The sequence below is a fragment of the Aquila chrysaetos genome, chromosome Z (assembly GCF_900496995.4).
Source record: "Aquila chrysaetos chrysaetos chromosome Z, bAquChr1.4, whole genome shotgun sequence".
Classification (NCBI taxonomy): Eukaryota; Metazoa; Chordata; class Aves; order Accipitriformes; family Accipitridae; genus Aquila; species Aquila chrysaetos.
Window position 1 is genome coordinate 32,022,016 of NC_044030.1, and position 24,997 is coordinate 32,047,012.

Consider the following 24,997-nt stretch of genomic DNA (forward strand, 5'->3'; position numbering starts at 1 on the left):
GCACGGCGCAGACTATTTACGTCAGGTCGCTCCGACGTGCCGACGTCACGGCCTGGCTCGGGACGGGACGGGGCGGGTAGGAGGTGCCAGCAGTACCGATTCGGCTGCGGCCGTTAGCCCCTTCGGCCGCGCCCCGCCATGTTCAACGTGGAGAGCCTGGAGAGGGTCGAGCTCGGGGAGAGCCTCCTCACCTGGGTGAGTGCCGCAGCCGCCAGGCCCCCGCCCGGGCCGCGCCCTGGCGCTCGGGCCGGCTCCAGCCCGGCCGGGGTCGGCAGAGCCCTGGCGGACCCGCCCCGCCTCGCCTCGCCTTGTGTCTAGCCGAGCTGTGGCGGGGCCGGCGGTCTGGGGGCTGCCCGGCGGGGCCCTCCGCCGCCTTGGCTCTTAGGGGGAACAAAGGAACGGGCGCCCCGCGGCGCCGCGACCGGCACGGCGCGGGGGGGGGCCGGGGCCTGTGGCGGCGCGGCCGGAGGAAGCGCGCCGAGGTGCGCCGCCCCCCTCCCCCTGTGGTGCGCCCGGGCTCGGCGGGCGAGGTGTTGCCCGTAGCTTTGATCCTTCCCCCACGACCCGCGCCCTTCCTGGCCTGGCTCTGGCGTGTCGGTGCCACGTTTTCCTAACCTGCCGGCTGGGCTCCGCAAGCTTACTGACCAGAGACTTTCTTTTCGTCTGTTTCTTTCTATTTGTAAGTGGTGCTCGAGAGACAAAATTCTCCTGTGAAGTCGAAGGCAATACAGGGCCAGCACAAGAATTACCTTTTCCCCTTTCAGTGTTCAGAGCTTGGTCCGTAAACATCTTCAGGTTGTGCTGTCATTCACAGAGCCGCCGAAGTGTAGTGGATGTTGAACCTGGGTTTGCAGCTACTCTGTAATTTGAGCAGTGACTGTAACATAGCCATGAAACTTGTTTTTCTGTAGCTGCGGATTTACTGGTTAGCTGTCTGGAACCACTGCATTTGGTTTGGGGGGTTCCCCACCGCCCCAAGCTGAATTGCCAAGGATATACCCACTATATGAAGCTCTGGAGTACAACTGATTGTTGAAGAGAAACAGATTTTTCTCTTTTAGATGTTTAGTCTGTGCAAGGCCAGAGCTGGCTAAAGCTGTGATGAGGATGAGTAAGTTACTGGGGAATGACAGGTTAAGTTTCTCCCTGAAAGTCAAAAGGGGATGAGCAAGGGAAGCTCAACGATTGTTAGAGGTGAGCAGGTGGTCTGGAAAGTAGAGAAGGCAGAGGTTTTGGGGAGCAGTGTGCCCCAGTGCTTCGTACAGGTCTGGAATAAGTAACCCAGTTCCTCTTTCCTTCATGTTCCTGCCAATCTTTGCTGCAGCTGGCCACTTGTCCTGCTTTTGGCTTCCCATGCTTTCTTTTTCAGGCATTGGGAATGAAAGTCCTCTTACTGATAGAATTCATGCGGAAGTTGGCGTGTGTGAATCCTTGCAAAGAAAGGCTGAGTGAGAGGCTCAGTGCTAGGAGAAAGAGGAAGGTTTACTGGGGGGGGTGATGGAGGAAGGTCTGTTGCTACATGCTCCTGGTTTCCATGTGTTTTCGTTTTAGCTGTTTTAGAGATGCTTCTCTTGTGCTCTTTGGCAGTAAAGTAGTTGTGCCAATGGGAGAAGCATGCTTGAAAGCTTAACCTAGCAAGCGGTTGCAGTCCCAATGTGTTCTTAACTCCCCAGATTTCCAAGTAACCAACAGACTAGTTCTTTCCTCTGCATGTCGGACTACTTGTACTCAAAACATGTCAGCTGATGCAGAATGAAAGAGATTGAATTTTCTCTTGTATGGTGTTGGCCTGTTATGAGTGATTTGAACTGTTGGTCCTACCTATTATCCAATCGCAGGTTGGACAAAATTGGTAATTACTTGAGAATATTTTGTTAAAGTGTAGCATCTGTGCAGAAGTCTGTGTCAAGTCTGAAAAGATTTCAAAACTAAAAATATTCCAATATTCTGTTACTTCAGTATGCTGTTCAAATTTGATTTTGTGATGTTAATATTTCAATAAAGTTGTTTTTAAAACTTCATAAGGTTAAGGTGTTTGCAAGCTAGTGAGGGAGATGCCAAAATGCAGAGTCAGAAGGCAGTGGCTACTTCCCTGTTCCCCAAAAGAATTCTTTGTACAGCCAAAAACAGTACAAACCAGTGGTTTATATGTGTTCGAGAGGATTGCTTTATCAACTTCCGCACGTGTTCAAATGTGGTGGAAGCTGGATTAGTCTTGATAGAAAATGAGTCACTGCTTCTTGTCTGTGGAGATGAAGAATACAAATGTATCTATATGAAGTCTACTCTGTGTTAGTGAAAATCTCTACTGATTTTCTTGCATTAAACAAAAAAAATAGTGGAAAGAACTTGTGATTTTTCTGTTTGTTTGTTTGTTTTTCCTTGCCACATTTGAGGTTGGTAGTTGAGGCAATTGATTTGTTGAGCAGCAAACTTTACTGTTACCCTTGAAAATAATTTGCACTTTCTTAGAAAAGCTAAACCATTGAAAAAAATTACCTTGGCACATAAAGCTGTCCTGGAGAAGCAGACATAAAAATGGAAAGCTTAAAGAGAGAACAACTGCAGCAACAGAAAAAGTCTTGTGGCATTGACCATCTGTAGGAATTATTACTCATTCATATGCTCATGTTTGAGCAGTAGTTAGTATTTATAATCTTTGGTCCTGAAACTATACCTATCCAGTGGAGTCTTGTCCTGCCTGTAGTAGTAGTCCGTGCAGATCCCTTTACATTTCTAACCTTTGCACCCCCTCAGATACTGAGTTAATCAAGAAACTAGCTGCATCTTTTTTTGGTTAGCAGAAATATTAGTAAATTCTTCTTAAACAGCATTAGAATTAGTCAACACGTTTCTTAGATGAATGTGTGGAGTTCTGGGTTATTTTTACAATTTCAGTATTTTTGTGTGAATGTGGCTTTGAAACAGACTCAGTAAAAAAAATGAAGAAAGATGGTTTCAGTTTATTCCAGGATATGTGAAACTTGCAAAAGAGGCAATAAAGTTTTTTTAGTCCGCAGTAAAACTGGCTGTATAAACAAGATGCTTTTTTTGCCTTGCTTTCGAGTCTCATAATGATTCTTGGGAAACCATTCATTTAGATGGGAGAATAGAGCTGGCTTAATTGCAGTTTCTGCATACCTGGCGTAGCCGGTCTTTTCCATTATGCCAGAGAAGCTTGCTGTTCTTAAGAACTGGTTTAACCTCCCAGATTGCTTGCTTCACATTCATACGGAAGTACTTGAACTGGTTTGTCTGTGTGTTGAATAGATAAGGCTTTCCACAAGTCTGAGAACTGGTCCAGCTTAAGCTGAGTGTTTGCTCAGATGGATGTAGAGTGAGATGAAACTGCTCCTCCTTTTGCCAGCTCATGATTTTAATGAATGCAAATATCCCTCACGCCTTTTACCTTGCATGCCTGTGATTCCTGTTCTGTTATCTTTAAGCTGGAGCAAACTGCTTACCTGTGAATATGTTTTGTTTTATTCTTTAATATTTCACCAATGCCCCCATTTTTAGCATTACGCTCTAGCTTGGGGTGTAATTGTCAGGTTTTTTACCTCTTCAACAGCATGGTCACATGGGTTCCTGAATCACTTTTGTTCAGGATTTTAAACAGCTGGGAGAGCTTTTGCTTCCTACCACTTTAGCAGGTGACCATGATGTTATTTTGAGGCAGCCATGGTAGTGGCAACTTGAGTGAAACTGAGGAAAGGACTGGAGCCCAACTACTGACATCTCAAAGCTGATATTTATACTTCAGCAGTGGTTGCAGCCTACTGTAATTGCAGAACTATTACTCTACCAAAAATCTCCCAGAAGCCTCTTCTGAGACTATTCTAGGCACTGTGGTATAGTTATCCAAGCTGCACTGCAGCCAAAGCAGCATAGAAAAACGTGGCTGTGGGGTAAACCTGCAATGATACTAAAATTGTTTCAGCAGATCTAATACAGATTTACATCTCTTCTCTTTAAAGCTTATGACTGGTCCACATATGAACACACGGACTTTTTTTTTTTTCTTCTCTCCTTTGTGTGTAGTGTCAGGAGCGCTTTTAAATCAGAATATCACTGAGTCATTTCTTAAAATATGGAGAACTGTCAAATGTGCATGTGGCAGTTACACTTTAATACGTCCATATCTGAAATCAGTGTGATGGCTACAGGTTTTTGCTATGTAACCTGAGAAATTTTCTTTTTTAACATAGAGCTAAGATGTGATACTGATTGCTTAGCATTGGTATGTAAACAGCAGGATTCCTCAAAGAGGTCACTGCTGTCTAGTTATAAGTAGCAGATTGCTGTGGAGATGTCGTGAACTTCCTTTCCTTCGTTATGATGAATACTTCCTATTTTGCCATGCGCTGCCTCTACCAAGCTCCATCTTGCCTGCTTTCTTTCTCTTCCAACCCTGAATGCCAAAACAGTTTCTGTGGTAGACAGGTTAAAACTTTTATGATAAGTGAGACTTTTGTAAATGCTGTACAAGGTCCCTGTTTAGGTACACTCCATTTTGAAAGCAGCACTCTAGCCATTTATGTGGTATCAATCCTTTGACCTTTCTCCTTTTTGGCTGAAAAATCTTCTCAGTACAGTGTATCTCTGTCTTCTGTGTGGTGGCCTATCCCCAGCTGGGAGGACTTGCCTGTGGTAGTCTGAAATATGGAGACCATGTGAGCAAGCACTGAAACAGATTTTGATTCTTCAGGAAGGCTGCTTGTAAATGCTTTGTAGGCACGCTTTTCAGAGAGGTTCAAACCTGCTGGAATTTACTAGGAAAGCTGTGTTTTCTCCTACTGTCCAGTTACATCCTTTTTAGACTGTTCTTGATCCTTGTGCATCCATGGTTTTAAGTACTCTTCTGGTTTCTTGTAGATTCCAAGATTGTAGGAGACTTGCTAAGCCTGTTTAAACTCTTTCTTCTTTCAATCCTTCATCATTGACCACAAAGTTGTATAGGGTTTCATTTTCTTCTGATGATATCATCTCATCAGCATCTCTTACCTCTTGAAGAAAACATCAAATTTCAGGAGTGGTTGATTGGGCTGGTGATGACAGCAGGTCAAAAAGATAGTTCTGTCTGAGTATGTTGCTGCTGAGACGGGGAAAAAACACTGAGCTTGCCAGCAGTCATGGAGCATGGGTTGAGATATCTGGCAGATCACAGCCCCTGTATCTGCTGTGACAGACCAGTAGGTTGAGCAAACTTTATTTTTGATGACCTCTCAGGTAAAGAATTTGTTGTTGCACCCTTTTAGGGGTAGCTGTCCAAGAGTGATATTCTGAGTGTATAATTCACTGTGTTTGAAGAAGCTGGGTTGTCTAGCACCATTATTAGGTGATAGGCATTTTTTTGACCTATTGCTGAGAGGTCAAGCAGAGGCAGAAGAACTTCTCTTAGAGATTGTATTGTAGAGCAAGTGGTAACAGGCTGACAATGTATGAATATGATAATTAAAGATAATAAGGTACAGGTTGTATATATTCCTTCCCCCACCTTCTTTTAAGTCAACAACAGGAAGGAAGGCTGAACACAGAGTTTGGCAGTGCAGACATTATTCTTCATGTGTTCATTTTGACAGTGTTAGATTTTCATTCTTTGTGGCCTTGTCCCAAATTCTGCCTTTTTTTCAATTTACTCCTTTCGGAAGAGCTGCTCTATAGCAGTGGTACATTTATAACAATTGCTAGTTCTTTGAAGAAAAAAAAAACACATGTAGATGTGATTCAGTATGTGCTCAATTTCAGCTCCCAGTTCTGCCCCCTCATTTTTTGGGGCGGGGGGGATTGCGAGATGTTGCTTGGGGAAGAAACAGATTTTGCTGCTGAGAACTGTGAACCTTGAACAGTATGAAGGAAACAACTTTTCTGTTAGCTTGTTAATCTCAAGGTGGGAGGTGAGGAGAGAAAGCTGTTTCTATCTTCTTTTTGAAATACTTAAACAGTTATTTCAAAGAGATGAAGTCAAATTGTGAATTTTGCACAATTATCTTTGTCTTTCTTACTGTGAGACAGTTTTGAGGCTCTTGAACTGGAAGATAATATTCTGACATTTTATTCTTCCTGGACCATCAAAAGTATTTGCTGCTATGTGTGGGACTTCTGTAGAGCAATTGCAGACTTTCAAGTTGTGGAGCAGGAGAAGAAAAGGGGCCCAAGACTCAATTGCACTTGCTGCTATCTGCTTTCTTGGCTGAGCTGAGGGCTCTTGAGTACTGTGATAGTTTAGAAAGACTTAACTAACTTTGGTTTGCCTGCAGCTTCAGAGCCTAACTCCAGGGTTGCTTAATCAAATTGATTTGCAAGTCCTAATCATTAATTAAAAAAAACCCAGCGAGGGTATTGGCCACACAGCAACTAACACTAGCACAAGGTTAAGGCAGGAATGCTTGGCTGGAAGTGAGGGGAAGAGGGTAGTAGCGTCTTTCTTGCGGCTTTTGTTGCCAACAGCCTGGCAGGTCCTGCCACACAGGAAAGGGAAAGGAATTAACACCTTCCCCAGCCTACTGGTAGTGGTTTCCTCCCCTGCAGAGTATGTGTGTGCTGTTTTCATGGCTGCCTTACTTTGCCAAATGTGATTTAGTCACTCCTGTGAGTTACTTGGTGCTTCTTGTTTGGGGCAATGAACAAGAGACAGCATGGAGAGGGGGAGGAAGGTTTTGGTGGAGGTAAAAGCTCTCTAAGGTTAAAGGCGGAGGGAGTCCAGCCAGCACTCTGCTTCCGCATGTGGCAGGCAGAAGCTTCTGAATGAATACAAAGCTGGAGTTGCGTTTCAGTGGACTAGCAGGGGCCACAAAAGGATGGCAGCCTTTCAAAAGGAGCGTGCAGGAAGTGTTTTTGGAGTGGTGCATGTAGTGGAGCAAGTATTGCACAAAAAGGTGAATTGTAAATCTGATGATAATGTGCTTCAGCCGTAGAATTCGTAGGGCTCTTTCATGCCCTGTAGCTGCAAGCTTCTTTGCAAGTGTACGCTACACTGGAAGTGTAGTGCTTTGTGTCCTCTGTGGAAGTCCTGTTGACTGTTTGGAGCTAAATCTGTCAGGGTAGCTAGGTTGAGATACTTAAGGTAAACAAGGGGGTATTCACACCCCATGTGATATATGTTTGGAGGGCATTAGATCTACGAAATGAGCATCTGTATTTTATTCATTGCAGAGTTGCAAAGTATTAAATGGGTTATAGCCCTTCCTGCATTCCTGGATTGCATAAGATAAACCTTTGAGTGAACTTGTTTGCCATGGCAGCAAGGTATCCATAGTTTTACTATAGGACAGGATTAAGTAGAAATAAGTTTGTGTTTAACTGCAACAGAGGTTATGGTTGTTTTATCAATGCTACTGCCCCTTTGGTGGTTAGAAAAAAACCCATCAGGACTTGATCATTCCAGCATGATTCAGCTGATTTTATTTTATGGACAATGCCAAAAGATGGCAGCCTGTTCCATGGTGGCTCCTGTCTTCCTTAAGGAATCATGAAATTTGGTCAGCCTCTGAAAAATCTTGTTCTGCTTATCTACACAGTCTCCATGAAGTTCAGGAAAATGTTTGCTGTAATATAAATCCTGGAAATGGAGAAGACTTGAACAGCAAGTTATGCTAAATTTAGTGGTGTGCTATACATCTGTGTTAGCAGTTCTAGAATCTGTTAAGTCTGAAATTCTTAGCCTGATGAAAACTCACTGCCAACTCTCTTGGAATCCTATATTTTAGCTGCTAAGTCTTTCTTACTCTTGTGATCCTGTGAAAGACTGTTTCCACACTGATCAGAAAGTTTGTGCAGATGATATTTCAGTAGAGCTTACTGCTCTTGGATTCATCTTCTCTGCCTTTGGGGGAGAGTTCTTTATTCCACCTGTCAATAGACAGTACTTTTCATCCAAATTATAGCTGCAAGAGGGTGGAGTTGTGGGCTTTAAATCGTTATTGTTCTTTTTCTGTGTTTTGCAAGGGCAAAGCTGTCATCTATGTTCACTTTTTTTTAAGTAATATTAGAAATATGTATGAATTTGGACTACTAGTATGCAGAGTTTTTCTGACTAGCGACTAGCTGATGAGTTAGTGTACTTTGCTTTGCTTTATACCATCAAACAGCAGCTGTGCCTTGCTGCCTGTTGTCTTAGTATGGATCAATTTGGGCACATTTGCCTGGTGCTATTCAGGTTTCTAGTAGCCTAGCAGTCTTCATTCAGGACAAAAAGTATTTTGCTCTTTTGTTCATTGAGCACTATTCTGCTGTTTGTATTTAACACCTGCTTTTAGAGAACAGTTCCATTATCCTCCTTTGGTGAAACTTCATGCATCCCAGTTCTATGGGTTGCATTATAATCTAGGCTTCTGTAAGTCAAAGAGTGCTGAAGACGGAAGATATCCTACACTTCCTATGTTTAAAGTGACATCACTTTAACTATTTTATATATGTCAACTCTGGATAATAGAGATGGAAATTTTTGCACTCTGATCAGCAGAGGAAGCCGGTGGTTCACCTCTTGTAAACCCTGCCATTTGTGTTTTCTTCCATGAGAAGATGTTTCTAGTCTTAAAAGGCACTGTTTTGGGTTTCTAAAGTTCATTGGTGCTTGGTGGAGTGTGAATGTGTGTATCCTATAAATGTGGGTGTATTGAGGTAATGTTTGGCAGTTTTGCACTTATTAATAGCTTGTATGTTGAGAAAAGGAGAGAAAGCATCTATGGTAGCTATTACTTTTAAACTGTCCTGGGTTCAGCTGGGATAGAGTTAATTTTTACAGGAACCTGGGAGGTGGGGGGGCATAGCTGGGGCAGCTGACCTGAACTAGCCAAGGAGCTATTCCATACCATGTGACATCATGCTCAGTATATACATGGGGAGTGGGCCGGGGGGAGGGGGCTCCTGCTCTCGACTTTCGGTGGGGGAAGTGACGGGGGAAGTGATGGAGCGTCGGGTCCCGGGTGGTGAGCAGTTGCACTGTGCATCACTCTTTTCTGTATACTCTTTCATTAGTACCGTCGTTGTTGTTGTAACTTTTTTTGCGTTGTCCCAGTAAACTGCCCTTATCCCAACCCTCGAGGTTCCAGGTTTTTTTTTTTCTTTTCTCTCCTCCGTCTCCCCCCTATCCCACCGGAGGGGGCGGGAGGAGTGAGCGAGCGGCTGCGTGGTCCTTTGTTACCGGCTGGGCTGAAACCATGACAGTCCTTTTTGGCGCCCAACGTGGGGCACGAAGGGTTGAGATAACGACAGATCTGGCTAGAGCGTGTTGAAACAAATTTGTCATACGCATTCCTTATATTAGATAAATAGATGTTAGTCACAATGTTGATTAATTTGTTTACATGGTGGCGTTTTGTAAGTCCTTATATGCTCTATGTATTGCCTGTAGTTACGTTTCTCACCTCTGGGAGAGTGATTGGGATTATCATTTTGCTGTACTGGGCAATGTCGACTTGTGAAATGATTACATCACTGGTCATGAGATTAAGCTGGTATCTGTATGAGGCAGTGATATCATTTTCATACTTTGGGCACCTTCTATCGGATTTTATTGGTAATTACAGCCAATCCATGGGGGAGTTAGGGGGGGATACTTCCCCCCATCCGTTCGCCTCCCTTTTCTCCTTCCGACTAATTACAACAGCTTTTGAGAACTTTGAATATCCTTGGAATGCACAAGCCAGTGTGCTGTTAGTGCTATGCCTCCTGAATATGTTTCAGGTCTTGTTTAGGGCTACAAAAAGGCTCTTTAAGAGTACCACCCAGAGATCTGCCCCAAAGCTGGATATTCATGGGTGGCACGGCATGTGGGAGGATATGGGCAGGTATCTAGAGAACTTCTCACCCCCAGTGGCTTGGAAGTTCACTCCCGAACAACTACAGAACCCTCATGAAGTGGTAGAATATTTGAAAGAAAAATGCTGTGGCTATTCCAAAGACGTACAACTCGCTGCACTGTGCTGGGCCCTGGCCAGTATCTACCAAACACTGCTTGATATTAGGCAGCACCCTCAGGGAGAAAAGGGGGAAAAGATGGAAAACAGGACAGCAGGCACCGTGGCTACCCCTACCCTGGCAACAGGCACCGTGGCTACCCCTACCCCGGCAACAGGCAGCGTGGCTACCCCAACCGCAGTGACAGATACTGCAGCTAAACCAGAGAACCAACCTGTGCCAGTATCAGTCGCCCCTGTACAGAAAAAGAAACACACAAAGAAATCAGTTCGCTCAGTGAGAGATGAAGATGAACCAGGGTCATCACGAGAACAGGAGGAAGAGGCAGAACCTGAAATAATCACCCGATCTCTATCCCTGAGTGAGTTGCGTGACATGCGAAAAGATTTTAGCCGCCACCCCGGTGAGCACATTGTTACCTGGCTGCTCCGATGCTGGGATAATGGGGCTAGTAGTGTGGAATTAGAGGGTAAGGAAGCCAAGCAGTTGGGATCTCTGTCTAGGGAAGGGGGCATCGACAAGGCGATTGGGAGAAAAACACAAGTCCTCAGCCTCTGGAGGCGACTTCTGTTAGGTGTAAAGGAAAGATACCCCTTCAAGGATGAAGTTACATGTCACCAAGGCAAGTGGACCACCATGGAGAGAGGTATCCAGTACCTGAGGGAATTAGCCGTGCTGGAGGTGATTTATAATGATCCAGAAAATGCGCAGTCACCCATAGACCCAGATGAAGTCCAATGCACACAACCCATGTGGCGGAAGTTTCTACGAAGAGCACCACCAACCTATGCCAACTCATTGGCAGTAATGTCCTGGAAAGAAGGCCATGGACAAACGGTGGATGAATTGGCTGTCCAACTCCGGCAATACGAAGGAAGTCTCTCTTCCTCCCTACGGGCCTGTGTCTCGGCTGTAGAGGAATTGTCCCGAGAGTTCCAGCAATTCAAAGTGGATATGTCCTCCTCCCCACCTGTACAGGCCCGCATCGCAGCTATTGGGAGTAAGCATTCCTCTGCCCAAGAGAGAGGTGAGAGAAAGTACACACGACGGGCTAACCTGTGGTTTTACCTGCGCGACCATGGAGAGGACATGAGGAAGTGGGATGGAAAACCTACCTCAGTCCTGGATGCACGGGTACGGGAGTTGCGAGAAAAAGCAACCAGAAAAGAGGATTCTTCTTGGAAAACTGCTGCTCCAGTTTCCTGTGAGGAGTCCCCCAGATGCAGTAGATGGGCTGATCACATTTCTGATCCTCTTGAAGGGACTTCTGATTCACGTGTGCGAAAAGTGAGTAACGAATATTCTAACCAGGATTAGAGGGGCCCTGCCTCCAGCCAGGTGGAGGAGAGGGACAACCGAGTCTACTGGACAGTGTGGATTCGATGGCCTGGCACATCAGACCCACAGGAATATAAGGCTCTAGTAGACACTGGTGCACAATGCACCCTAATGCCATCAAGTTATAAAGGGGCAGAACCCATCTGTATCTCTGGTGTGACAGGGGGATCCCAAGAGCTAACCGTATTGGAAGCTGAAATGAGTCTAACCGGGAATGACTGGCATAAACACCCCATTGCAACCGGCCCAGAGGCCCCATGCATCCTTGGTATAGATTATCTCAGGAGGGGATATTTCAAGGACCCAAAAGGGTACCGTTGGGCTTTTGGTATAGCTGCATTGGAGACGGAGGAGATTGAACAGCTGTCTACCCTGCCTGATCTCTCTCAAGACCCTTCAGTTGTGGGGTTGCTGAAGGTTGAAGAACGACAGGTGCCAATTGCTACCACGACGGTGCACCGGCGGCAATATCGCACCAACCGAGATTCCCTGATCCCCATCCATAAGCTGATTTGCCAATTGGAGAGTCAAGGAGTGATCAGCAAGACTCACTCACCCTTTAATAGTCCCATATGGCCTGTACGGAAATCTAATGGGGAATGGAGACTAAACAGTAGATTATCGTGGGCTGAATGAAGTCACGCCACCGCTGAGCGCTGCTGTGCCAGATATGTTAGAGCTTCAATATGAACTGGAATCAAAGGCAGCTAAGTGGTATGCCACAATTGACATTGCTAATGCATTTTTTTTCCATCCCTTTGGCAGCGGAGTGCAGGCCACAGTTTGCCTTTACTTGGAGGGGTGTCCAGTACACCTGGAATCGACTGCCCCAGGGGTGGAAACACAACCCCACTATTTGCCATGGACTGATCCAGGCTGCACTGGAAAAAGGTGAAGCTCCAGAGCACCTGCAATACATTGATGACATCATCGTATGGGGCAACACGGCAGAAGAAGTTTTTGAGAAAGGGAAGAAAATAATCCAAATCCTTTTGAAGGCTGGTTTTGCCATAAAAGAAAGTAAGGTCAAGGGACCTGCACAGGAGATCCAGTTCTTAGGAGTAAAATGGCAAGACGGGCGTCGTTAGATCCCTATGGATGTGATCAACAAAATAGCAGCTATGTCCCCACCAACTAATAAAAAGGAAACACAAGCTTTCTTAGGTGTTGTGGGCTTTTGGAGAATGCATATTCCAAATTACAGTCAAATTGTAAGTCCTCTCTACCAAGTTACCCGGAAGAAGAATGATTTTAAATGGGGGCCTGAGCAACGACAAGCTTTTGAACAAATTAAGCGGGAGATTGTTCATGCAGTAGCTCTTGGGCCAGTCCGGGCAGGACAAGATGTTATAAATGTGCTCTACACTGCAGCTGGGGAGAATGGCCCTACCTGGAGCCTCTGGCAGAAAGCACCTGGGGAGACCCGAGGTCGACCCCTGGGGTTTTGGAGTCGGGGATACAGAGGATCCGAGGCTCGCTATACTCCAACTGAAAAAGAGATATTGGCAGCATATGAAGGAGTTCGAGCCGCCTCAGAAGTGGTTGGTACTGAAACACAGCTCCTCTTAGCACCCCTACTGCCAGTGCTGGGCTGGATGTTCAAAGGGAAGGTCTCCTCTACACATCATGCAACTGATGCCACGTGGAGTAAGTGGGCCGCACTGATCACACAACGGGCTCGCATAGGAAACCCCAGTCGCCCAGGAATTGTGGAAGTGATCATGGACTGGCCAGAAGGCAAAAATTTTGGAATGTCGCCAGAGGAGGAGGTGACACGGGCTGAAGAGGCCCCGCTGTATAATAAACTGCCAGAAAATGAGAGGTAATATGCTCTGTTCACTGATGGGTCCTGCCGCATTGTGGGAAAACATCGGAGGTGGAAGGCTGCTGTATGGAGTCCTACACGACTAGTCGCAGAAACTGCTGAAGGAGAAGGTGAATCGAGTCAGTTTGCAGAGGTGAAAGCCATCCAGCTAGCGTTAGACATTGCTGAAAGAGAGAAATGGCCAGTGCTCTATCTCTATACCGACTCATGGATGGTGGCAAATGCCCTATGGGGGTGGCTACAGCAATGGAAGAAGAGCAATTGGCAGCGCAGAGGTAAACTCATCTGGGCTGCCGCACTGTGGCAAGATATTGCTGTTCGGATAGAGAAGCTAGTGGTAAAAGTACGCCACGTAGATGCTCATGTACCCAAGAGTCGGGCCACTGAAGAACATCAAAACAACCAGCAGGCAGATCAGGCCGCCAAGATTGAAGTGTCTCAGGTGGACCTGGACTGGCAACGTAGGGGTGAGCTATTTATGGCTCAGTGGGCCCATGATACCTCGGGCCATCAGGGAAGAGATGCAACATATAGATGGGCTCGCGATCGAGGGGTGGACTTAACCATGGACACTATCGCACAGGTTATCCATGAATGTGAAACATGTGCTGCAATTAAGCAAGCCAAGCGACTGAAACCCCTGTCGTATGGAGGGCGATGGCTGAAATATAAGCAGTGGGAGGCCTGGCAGATTGACTATATCACACTCCCACGAACCCGCCAAGGCAAGTGCCATGTGCTTACAATGGTGGAAGCAACCACTGGATGGCTGGAAACATATCCTGTGTCCCACGCCACTGCCCAGAACACTATCCTGGGCCTTGAAGAGAAAGTCTTATGGCAACACGGTACCCCAGAAAGAATCGAGTCAGACAACAGGACTCACTTCCGAAACAACCTCATAGACACCTGGGCCAAAGAACATGGCATTGAGTGGGTATATCACATCCCTTATCACGCACCAGCCTCCGGAAAAATCGAACGATACAATGGACTGCTGAAAACTACATTGAGAGCAATGGGGGGTGGAACTTTCAAACATTGGGATACACATTTAACAAAAGCCACCTGGTTAGTTAATACTAGAGGATCCACCAATCGGGCGGGCCCCGCCCAACCAAGACTTCCACATACTGTAGAAGGGGATAAAGTTCCTGTAGTGCACATGAGGAGTATGTTAGGAAAGACAGTCTGGGTTAGTCCTCCCTCACGCAGAGACAAACCCATCCAAGGGGTGGTTTTTGCTCAGGGACCTGGGTACACCTGGTGGGTGATGCAGAAGGATGGGGAAGTTCGATGTGTACCTCAGGGAGATTTGATTTTGGGAGAGAATAGCCAGTGAACTAGGCTGTATGATATTTAACTGCTAAATAACCTGCCAATGTATGTCATTGTATCTATAGTGTCTATATGCCATATCAAGGGTATTACTGTAAGAATTACCCAAATGACTGAAGAATGGACTTTGAAACTGAGCCAAGAACAACAGTGATAGAACTTGAACTGGCGCCCAGCAATTTCCTCAAGATCAACATCTTTGACCTGCAGACCAAGGGTGTGGGTTGCATCAAATGTACCAGCCAGAAGTTCCAGAGACAGCATACAACAACCCAACACCTCACACCATCTCTCTTATCCTGAAGAAGTGTTACAACAGATGGAGCCTCAAAGTCATGGACTAAATAAAATTGATGGACACATTGGAGGGATAACCCATTGACTAAGGGAATACTATTTGTATGTGTGTGTGTGGGGGGGGGGGGGGGTGTCCATATACATATATATCTATATATAAGACAAGGAAAGTGGTAGTGGTTGATTGGAAAATGTAAGATCTGGGCATGATGTAAATGGTATAGAATAAGGGGTGGATAATGTCCTGGGTTCAGCTGGGATAGAGTTAATTTTTACAGGAACCTGGGAGGTGGGGGGGCATAGCCGGGGCAGCTGACCTGAACTAGCCAAGGAGCTATTCCATACCATGTGACATCATGCTCAGTATATACATGGGGAGTGGGCCGGGGGGAGGTCTCTCCTGCTCTCGACTTTCGGTGGGGGAAGTGACGGGGGAAGTGATGGAGCGTCGGGTCCCGGGTGGTGAGCAGTTGCACTGTGCATCACTCTTTTCTGTATACTCTTTCATTAGTACCGTCGTTGTTGTAACTTTTTTTGCGTTGTCCCAGTAAACTGCCCTTATCCCAACCCTCCAGGTTCCAGGTTTTTTTTTTTCTTTTCTCTCCTCCGTCTCCCCCCTATCCCACCCCACCGGAGGGGGCGGGAGGAGTGAGCGAGCGGCTGCGTGGTCCTTTGTTACCGGCTGGGCTGAAACCACGACATAAACAAAACATGATTAAGTAGATGAAAGCTTGGAAAGAACTGTTGGTTTACAGTACTGTGTTAGGCCTTCCTATTATGTATCCTATTTTCATTTTATCTTCATCAGAAATGCTGTGTAGTATTCTCTTTCATCAGCTGGCTCATCTGGCTTTCAACTGAAAAAAAGAATGCATTCATTTTCTCTCCAGGAGTTGGTAGATTAGCTTGTCTTCTCATGGATGTTTCTGGAATTGTTAAACCAAACATCATTCGGTCTTGAGACTCTGTTCATTGTATCTTAATGATGTGTCATACTTGAACACTTCAGTTAGCAGCAGTTTAGTGGCAGTGCCAAGATAGTGCAGTAATAACTGGTTTGTGCTGTCATGGTGCTCTCATTTCACAGTTCTTTAGGAAGTAAGCTTTAGTCAAGGTATCTTTTCTACTTTCTGCATTGTGTTTCTGCAAAGGAAGTATTTAATCTTTGGAAAACTTAAACTATGAATGAAATAATTTGATTGAGACCTTTCATGGCTTTGACCTATTCAAGTATCTGGGGTCAAACACAGTATATATAAAATGAGAAGGAAATTACTAAAAATGATGTTAAACTCCTTCTCCCTGAAAGAATCCCCACCCTGGCCAGTAATGTAAAGATCTTGCCATTTTGTTGTTTGGCTAATTGAGTGCCTAACATTACAGCTGGATTGCAAAGTAACTCTTGAGATTTTAATGTTGAAAGTCTGACAGCCTAAAAATCAGCCAAAACATCTGGAAATTCAAATAATGGAATAAAACTGTTGCTTGTTGGAGAGCCTGGATCCCCTTTGTTTGCTTCATGCAGTCTGCTGCTGTCTTGGAAAGCATGAAAAAATAGCTTATGGCATGACTATCCAAGCAGAAGATAACACTGCTACCAACTGGGAGGAGAAGAGTGGTGAAGAAACCTTAAAGTTGTCCACAAGCACAGGATCTGGTTATAGGATAGGAATCCAATTCTCTTTGTGACAGGTCTGGCTCAATAGAAGAATTTGACATCTGAGGAAGAACAACTTCCTGTATCACATCATTAGCTTACCATCCTGAAAAAAATTAATGGTCTGGTTTCCTCCAGGCATTGAAGCTGAGTGAAATTTGTTTTAGTGGGGTTCTTGCAGATGTCATAGGTAATATTGGGTAAATATATGAGGACAGAAGTATCCAACCATCCTTAATCTTCTCTGCCACTTTGGTCCTTCAAGTGTTCTTGCTAATGGCTTGAGTATTGATTTGCATCAAACCCAGTGAGGCTGGTTTCTTTCTTGTTTTTACTCCTTTTAGCCACTTCTTCCTGTCTTAGCTGTGTGATCTGTTTCTTCTGTGGTGATACAGTATTGTTCTAGGCTCTACATGGCAGCTAGTTGTAAGCTTGCATACTCAGTTCCAAAAATGTAGGGAAATAATGGGTAAATAATTCTAAAGGATCATTTATAAGTTGGGGAGTACTTTGATAAATAACTAATTGGAAAGTGGGCGTTACCTTTTGTTGTGTTTGTGCATAAGGTAACCAGTCACATAGTGTTTTATCTGCTAAGAACTTCTAATAAAGATTTTGGGTATTATTACAAAAGAATACATAAAAGGTCTATTGTGCAACTGCACCAGCAATAAAAAACCAAGCTATGTATATAATCACTGTGCAAAGAGCAGGTCTTTCATTAACTCTTAGTGTTGAGAAGGGAAAGGTGCTGGAGAGGTTTTTGGTTTTGTGGGTTTTTTTTTTTTTTTTTTTTTTTGGTCTTTTGGGGGGAAGGCTGTTGGAGTGTTTTGGGTTTTCTTCTGTTTGGTGGTTTTTTTGTTTTGTTTTGTTTTCCTCTAGCTTCAGGGGATGCTAAATTCCCCACCACAACTTTTATCCTGGTCTTCAGCTACTGTCTTTGAGAACTGAGTGTTTTTCCAGTTCTGACCTTCATATCATGAGTGTTTTTCATGCCTCCTATCCCTTGTAGCTAACAAATCCTCACTAGTCATATAGGTAATCTAGAACTGTAACTCAGATTTTCTAAGATTCTGACTTCCTGCAGCAATTTAGTCCCCAGTGATAGCCTCCTTCACATTGAAACAGTCACCTGGTACTCCTTACTTTAAGGTTTGTATAAAAATTGACAGCTCATGTTCATGGCTGTGTGAGTCAGAGGTCTGGATTAATACTTAATAAAATCAGAGAACCCTTTTCTCCCATTACGTGATAGTTGATGGAAGGTGTGAAGGCCTACTAGAGCTAGTGATTGAGCCAAGTGGTTGGTGGGGTTTTCTTCCCTTTTTTCTCTAGACTCTTGTCTGATAGAATCATAGAACAGTTTGGGTTGGAAGGGACTTTTAAAGGTCATCTGGTCTAACCTGCCTGAAATAAGCAGGGACATCTTCAACTAGATCAGGTTGCTCAGACCCCTGTCCAACCCGACCTTGAAGGTTTCCAGGGATGGGGCATCTACCACCTCTCTGGGCAACCTCTTCTAGTGTTTCACCACCCTCATTGTAAAAAATGTCTTCCTTATATCTAGTCTGGATCTACCCTCTTTCAGTTTAAAACCATTACACCTTGTCCTATCACAACAGGCCCTACTAAAAAGTCCGTCACCATCTTTCTTATAAGCCCCATTTAAGTATTGAAAGGCCACAATAAGGTCTCCCTGGAGCCTTCCCTTCTCCTGAACAACCCCAACTCTCTCAGCCTTTCGTCATAAGAGAGGTGTTCCATCCCTCTGACCATTTTTGTGGCCCTCCTCTGGACCTGCTCCAACAGGTCCATGTCTTTCCTGTGCTGAGGACTCCAGAGCTGGAGTCCCACCAGAGCGGAGTAGAGGGGGAGAATCACCTCCCTTGACCTGCTGGTCGTGCTTATTTTGATGCAGCCCAGGATATGGTTGGCTTTCTGGACTGCAAGTGCACATTGCTGGCTCACATTCAGCTTTTCCTCCACCAGTACCCCCAAGTCCTTCTCTGCAGGACTGCTCACAAATCCTTTCATTCCCCAGCCTTGTATGGGTACCAGGGGTTGCTATGACCCAGGTGCGGGACCTTGTACTTGGCCTTGTTGAACCTAAGAGGTTCACATGGGTCCACTTCTTGAGCTTGTCCAGGTCCTTCTGGATGGCATCCTGTCCCTCAGGCATGATGGCAAGGCTCCACATAGTGGTACAAGAAGTGGGAAAAAAAAAAAGAATCATAACAGGGAATGGGAATTAATTTACAGCTCTGGGCAGCTAACGATGGGGGTGGTATTGCAAACACTCGAGAAGTAGGAGCAGTTGCAGCAGAATGAGAGAGAAGTCTTCTGGGAGGAAACACATCACAATGCACAGGAAGGGCAGTGTTTTAACAGCTGTTATTGAATAGCTGTTTAGAGGCACACACAGAAAAACATTCACTGCTTTGCCTCCACAGATGGACTCTGCTTCTGCATTGCCACATTATTATTGTTCTTCTTCCTCCTGAACTCTACTGTTCCTTAAAGTGGTTTAGTGTTTTGTAGAACTATCTGAGAATGGTATAGGAGTTTAACTTTGAAATAAATTAGTAAAGCTGTTTTATGTAGGTTTTTTTGCAAGAAAATTTGTTACTTTCATATCTCTGAAGGATTTGAAAAAGATACAGTTCCTTTAAGAGTTGAATAAATGTTTTGTAGCAGAAATTTGACACCTTAATTGAAATATTATGCTGTGTATTCCTGTCCTATGCAAGCAAAGACATTTATTACAAAAATTAAATGTATGTGAAGAAACAAGTCATATAATGAGTTTTAGTCTTTCTTTAAGTCTTCAGACTGGTTACCTGAGCCTTAATGACAGTTTTGACCTTTTCTTGTGTATAAAGTATGGGGGAAGTATGATGATAAAATTAGTTACAAAACAGCAGAGAGTATGCATCTTATTTCTCTGTGTCACGGAAATAGGCTTAGCAACCTTTCTTCCTCTATCAGTGTCATGGTATCTCCTACGTACACTTTTGTTTAGTCAAGGAGGTGTTTCATACATCAAGATACAAAATGGATTTTAGAAAACCTGATTAGTTTGCAATCTGTTTGAAGACCTCCTTAATGTTGGTATTGCTTATTTGAAAAGAGCATTTCATTTTGTCTACTTTTGAAAAATCATAATAGTGGTAGTTCTTAAGTGATTTTTTGATTTGGCTATTGTGCAGTGAAGTAATTTAAATACTCATTATTTAAGTATAATATGCAGAGTTAGAAACAAGTTTTCATTGTCTATGCTTGAGAATTTTATCGTTGTAGCATCTTGAACTTCTTCAAGCATAAGCGTCCACGTTGTCATTACAGGTTTTTTTTGCTAGGAAGTGCTATTTCCTGTTTAATGTGTTGCTGAGCTTGTGGATTCAGACTCAGTTGTCTCTGTATTCCTTCAACAGTATTGCCACAATTCAGAGGTTGTAGGTAAATTCAATTTTCTGGTGAAACACAGCAATTTGATATTATAACCTGTTATGTGGTGTTTTGCGTGTGTGTGTGTGGCGGTTCCCACTGACCCACCCTGATTTTCACCTAGTGTCTTGGCTATCTGTGATGGCTTCTTGATTCTCTGGAGAAATGAGGAGCTGTGTTTTCTGGGTAGCTCAGACCAAGCTATAGGAAAATCTACTGAATCTGACGTGTAGAAGTCACTTCTGTCTGTTTTGTGTGCCACACAGTAATTTGTTCTTATACTCTTGGAACATGGACATTATTCAGGACTCTTTGCTGGTCACTGTTGAACTTGCTCAGCAAACATGCTCTGAGAGCTGGTTTGTTTTTTGGTGGGCTTTTTTTTTTTTTTTTGGCACTTCATGGACATCATTGCTGGTTCTTTTGGTTTTTTTTTGTGGGTTTTTTTTTTTTTTTTTTTTGTAATTGAGTGCTAGATTTTTTTCCTTCCAGAGTAAAGGAAAGAAAGGAACATTCACCTAGGTACTTGTTTTCCAAGGTAATGTTAAATGGTGTTGCTAGAGTCCTTATGTGACATTCCAAAGTTGTTATGAGAATCTGGATATCGTGCTCTTGATTTTTTTGAGAGCCTTTTCTTCAAAAAAGGACCTGCAAAATTTCCCACTGTTATGTATCTTACAGTAAAAGACAATTCATATATCTAGAGGGCATTTATTGGGAAATGGCTTGGACCAGCATTAGTGTTTCAAATGCCACTAAAGCATGAATGGTTGTACATTATGTTCAGAAAAAAATGGTTGATATATCTAACATTTATGTAGCCTGAAGTTGCAAGCTGTCTTGTAGGCTTTCTTATCCCTGGTGCATATGAGTAGTGCTTCCTACAAATCATAGAATCATTTAGGTTGGAAAAGACCTTCAAGATCATCGAGTCCAAATATCATCCCTGCCCACTAAACCATGTTATGGAGTGCCCCATCTATGCGCTTTTTGAATGCCTCCAGGGATGGTGACTCAACCACTTCCTTGGGCAGCCTATTCCAATGTCTGACAACCCTCTCAGTAAAGAAATTTTTCCTAATATCTAACCTAAATCTTCCTTGCTGCAACTTGAGGCCATTTCTTCTCGTCCTATCTCCAGCCACCTGACAGAAGAGACCAGCACCCACCTCACTACAACCCCCCTTCAGGTAGTTGTAGAGAGCGATAAGGTCTCCCCTCAGCCTCCTTTTCTCCAGTCTAAACAGCCCCACTTCCCTCAGCCGCTCCTTATAAGACTTGTGCTCCAGGCCCCTCACCAACTTGGTTGCCCTTCTCTGAACACACTCCAGCACCTCAATGTCTTTCTTGTAGTGAGGAGCCCAAAACCAAACACAGTACTTGAGGTGCAGCTTCACCAGTGCTGAGTACAGGGGAACAATCACTTCCCTGCTCCTGCTGGCCACACTATTTCTGATACAGGCCAGGATGCTGTTGGCTGCCTTGGCCACCTGGGCACACTGCTGGCTCATATTCAGCCGGCTGTCAACCAGCACCCCCAGGTCTTTTTCTGCCGGGGAGCTTTCCAGCCGCTTTTCCCCAAGCCTGTAGTGCTGCATGGGGTTGCTGTGACCAAAGTGCAGGACCTGGCACTTGGCCTTGTTGAACTTCATACGACTGGCCTCAGCCCATTGATCCAGCCTGTCCAGATCTCTCTGTAGAGCGAATAAGCCCAGGCTTTCCCTAGGAGGAGGATAACAGCAGAGAGCATTAGGCAGATGTCATTTGGAGGGTATGTCATCAAAACTGTTTTCACAAAACTCATCTGCATCCTTTTACAATAATGTTCATTTAAAGTAAATGATCCAATAACTTAGACCAGTTGAAAAGACTGTGCTGAAGCAGAAGGGCTCTTTTCCACACCAAGGGAGGAAGTGAAGTGAGAAAAGAGCTTTGCCTTGTGTGTTTGTATGTTTGCTGATATGGTAGGGGGAGGGTTTCAGGCAGCCTGTATGCTATATGCAAGAAAATGGAGTTGATGAATAGAAGCCGTAGAGAAATTATGTCTATTGATGAGTGGCTTTTTAAGAGATTATTCTTGCTCCTGCGTAATTTAGAATATTGCACAACATCCTCAGAAAATTAACCTTAGGTTGGTCTCAGTAAGTATGTTCAGTGTGCAGTCTGTGGAGGGGAATTTGTTATGAACTAACTCATTATTAGTCTTAAGTAATTCTGTTATCAAACAGTTAGGTCCTATGGTCCTTGCCATTCCCCTTCAGAACAGCAGCATTTTCAAATCTTAGCTTCCATCTGAAAACCAGAGGCGTGCCATTATATGGACCTTACTGGCTGTCACTATGTTAATAAAATACCCTGAAGTATTCAGAATACTAGTAGTACGTAGATCCACTAGAGCTTAGCAGCGTTGTGCTGTCCTCCTCCATCTGATAGTAGGGAATAGTTAAGTCTGGACTATGTATGTCCCTTATGTTTGATCTTCTGGTTGTGGGGAGCCTATGAGAGTTTTGAGCTATCAGTGTTACTTCTAAATGCTGAGTTTCTTACCTATGTTCACTGAGAGAGTGTACTTGAATTTACACTCCAGAAGCACTTGAATGGGAGAACAGCAGGCCCAGTGAGACTCCAAATTAGAAAATGCTGTGGAAAATTTGTCTTTTGGAGAATGTACTGGTGTTGTTTGTAGCAAAGTTTACAAGTTTCTGAAAATACAGATGCTAAGCCCTGTGAGTAGTTCATTTCCTTGATTGCTATTAAATCTAAAGCTTCTTAATTCCTAACTTGTACACTAAACATGTGGGGTTTACTCTGTTCTATTTGCTATTTGGTAGCTTTTTTTTTTTTACTTTTGAAAGTCCCTTGACATTAAAGTAGAAGAAGATAACCTTTTCCTTTCTCCTACAGATCCAGACGTTTAATGTTGAGGCACCATGCCAGACTGTGGAAGATTTAACGAATGGGGTTGTGATGGCACAGGTTCTTCAAAAAATGTAAGAAATTATTTAATTAATTAAATACACACAGTTCCATTGTCTATACATTTTTCTGTATCTAAGTGTATTTTAGTTCAAACTTGGCTGGAATTCCATAAGGATATGGCTTTTCCTATGCTTAGACAGTACTTTAATCTGGAACGTGACTAATATGTTTTTTTTTTCCTATAGTTTTCAGTTAACTATCTTAATTGCAAAAAAAGTAAATAAAGTTTTGGTTTACGGAGGTATTTGTTCAAGTGTGAGCTTACTGCAAAGTAGGTTGGATTAAAACTAAGCTTACAAATTCAAACTTTTTTAAGAAGTTGGAACCAGTGCAGGGTAAGGTGTTGGGCCCTGATCATTGTTGCAAACTACAGTCAGTGTATCAGTAATGTTAGAATTAGTTTCATGCAATAAAACTTCTGTGATAAACTGAATGGAACTATCAATTTAGTTGTTTGCAAAGACACTACATTCTTTACAGTAAGTGAAGGAATAATAGCTGTTACACTACATACTGGTTTTGTTCTTTTGAACTTTAAGATCAAATAGGGTAAAATGCATTAGTTCAACATCTCAGTGTAATCTAGGATGTTTCTGTGGACTACAGATATGCATCTGAAAGGTATATATATGCAGAATTACCTGTTTTCACAGAAAAACAACTCTTTATTGTTCATTAGAAACTTAAGCAGCATTTACTAAAGTCAGCAGTCCAAATGGAGCATGCTAGTTCCTACAGACCTGTTTGTTTTTATTAAAAAAGGATACACTTTATTCCTTTTAACATGAAGAGGGTACTGTCTTGAGTGTAAATGCAGAATAAAATGTTTCCTGTGTAATTTGTTGAAAATGAAGACTGGACAGGTACAGAATAGATATGAACAGTTTTCTGTTAGAGTTCTTATGGTTTGCATCAAAGAATTGTAGAGTAGTTGAGGTTGAAAAACACCTCTGGAGTGTTTAATCCAACTCACCTGCTCAAAGCAGAGTCTGCTAGAGCAAGTTTCCCTAGGATTGTATCCAGTCAGATTTTGAGCATATGGAAGGATAGAGACTCCACAGCCCCTCTGGGCTACTTGTTCCAGTATTCAATTGCCCTCACAGTTTAAAAACAAAACACTCCCCTTGGGCCTCCACACACACCCCCCCCCCCCCCCCCCCCCCCCAAAACAAAAAGCTGGGGACAGTTTTTTCTCTATGTTCAGATGGAAGTACTTGCCTTTCAGTTTATGCCGTTTATGCCCACTGCTGTCCTGGTTTCATCTGGGCTAGAGTTAATTGTTTTCCTAGTAGCTGGTACAGTGCTATGTTTTGAGTTCAGTATGAGAAGAATGTTGATAACACTGATGTTTTCAGTTGTTGCTAAGTAGTGTTTAGACTAAAGTCAAGGATTTTTCAGCTTCTCATGCCCAGCCAGCGAGAAAGCTGGAGGGGCGCAAGAAGTTGGCACGGGACACAGCCAGGGCAGCTGACCCAAGGTGGCCAACGGGGTATTCCATACCATGTGATGTCACATCTAGTATATAAACTGGGGGGAGTGGGGGCGGGGGGATTGCTGCTTGGGGACTAACTGGGTGTCTATTGGTGGGTGGTGAGCAATTGAACTGTGCATCATTTGTATATTCCAGTCATTTTATCATTACTGCTGACACTTTATTACTGTTATCATAATTAGTTTCTTCTTTTCTGTTCTATTAAACCGTTCTTATCTCAGCCCACGAGTCTTACTTTTCCTGATTTTCTCCCCCATCCCACTGGGTTGTGGGGGAGTGAGTGAGCGGCTGTGTGGTGCTTAGTTGCTGGCTGGGGTTAAACCACGACAACTGCCTCTTGTCTGTTCACTGGACACCACTGAGAAGATTACGTGAGGGTATGAAGAAGGAGCCATCAGGTATTTATACACGGGATTGACAAGATCCCACTGAGCCTTCTCTTCTTGAGCCTAAACAGACACAGCTCGCTCAGTTTCACCTCATATGGCAGATGCTCCAGTCTGTTAATCATCTTAATTGCCCTTTGCTGAGCTCCCTTGTATGTCCGGGTCTCTCTCATCCTGGGGAGCCCAGGACAGCACTTCAGATATGGTTTCACCAGAGCTGAGTAGTACCTCCCTTGGCCTGCTGGCAATACTCTTCCCTATGCATCCCAGGATGTGGTTGGCCTCCTTGGCTACAAGGATACATTGCTGGAATGTGTTCA

The 24,997-nt window shown here is 44.0% G+C and overlaps 1 protein-coding gene across 7 annotated transcripts in view; it reads left to right on the plus strand.

The window, feature by feature from the left end:
* Positions 1-18: 18 nt before the first annotated feature.
* Positions 19-24,997, plus strand: part of HOOK3 (hook microtubule tethering protein 3) — a 112,259-nt gene continuing 87,280 nt past the window's right edge. For all 7 annotated transcript variants that reach the window (XM_041120711.1, XM_041120712.1, XM_041120713.1 and 4 more), the window contains exons 1-2: positions 19-195; positions 22,725-22,810. In XM_041120711.1, coding sequence (XP_040976645.1) covers positions 139-195; positions 22,725-22,810 — 143 coding nt within the window. In that variant the 5' untranslated portion in view covers positions 19-138. The remainder of the gene's footprint in view (positions 196-22,724; positions 22,811-24,997) is intronic.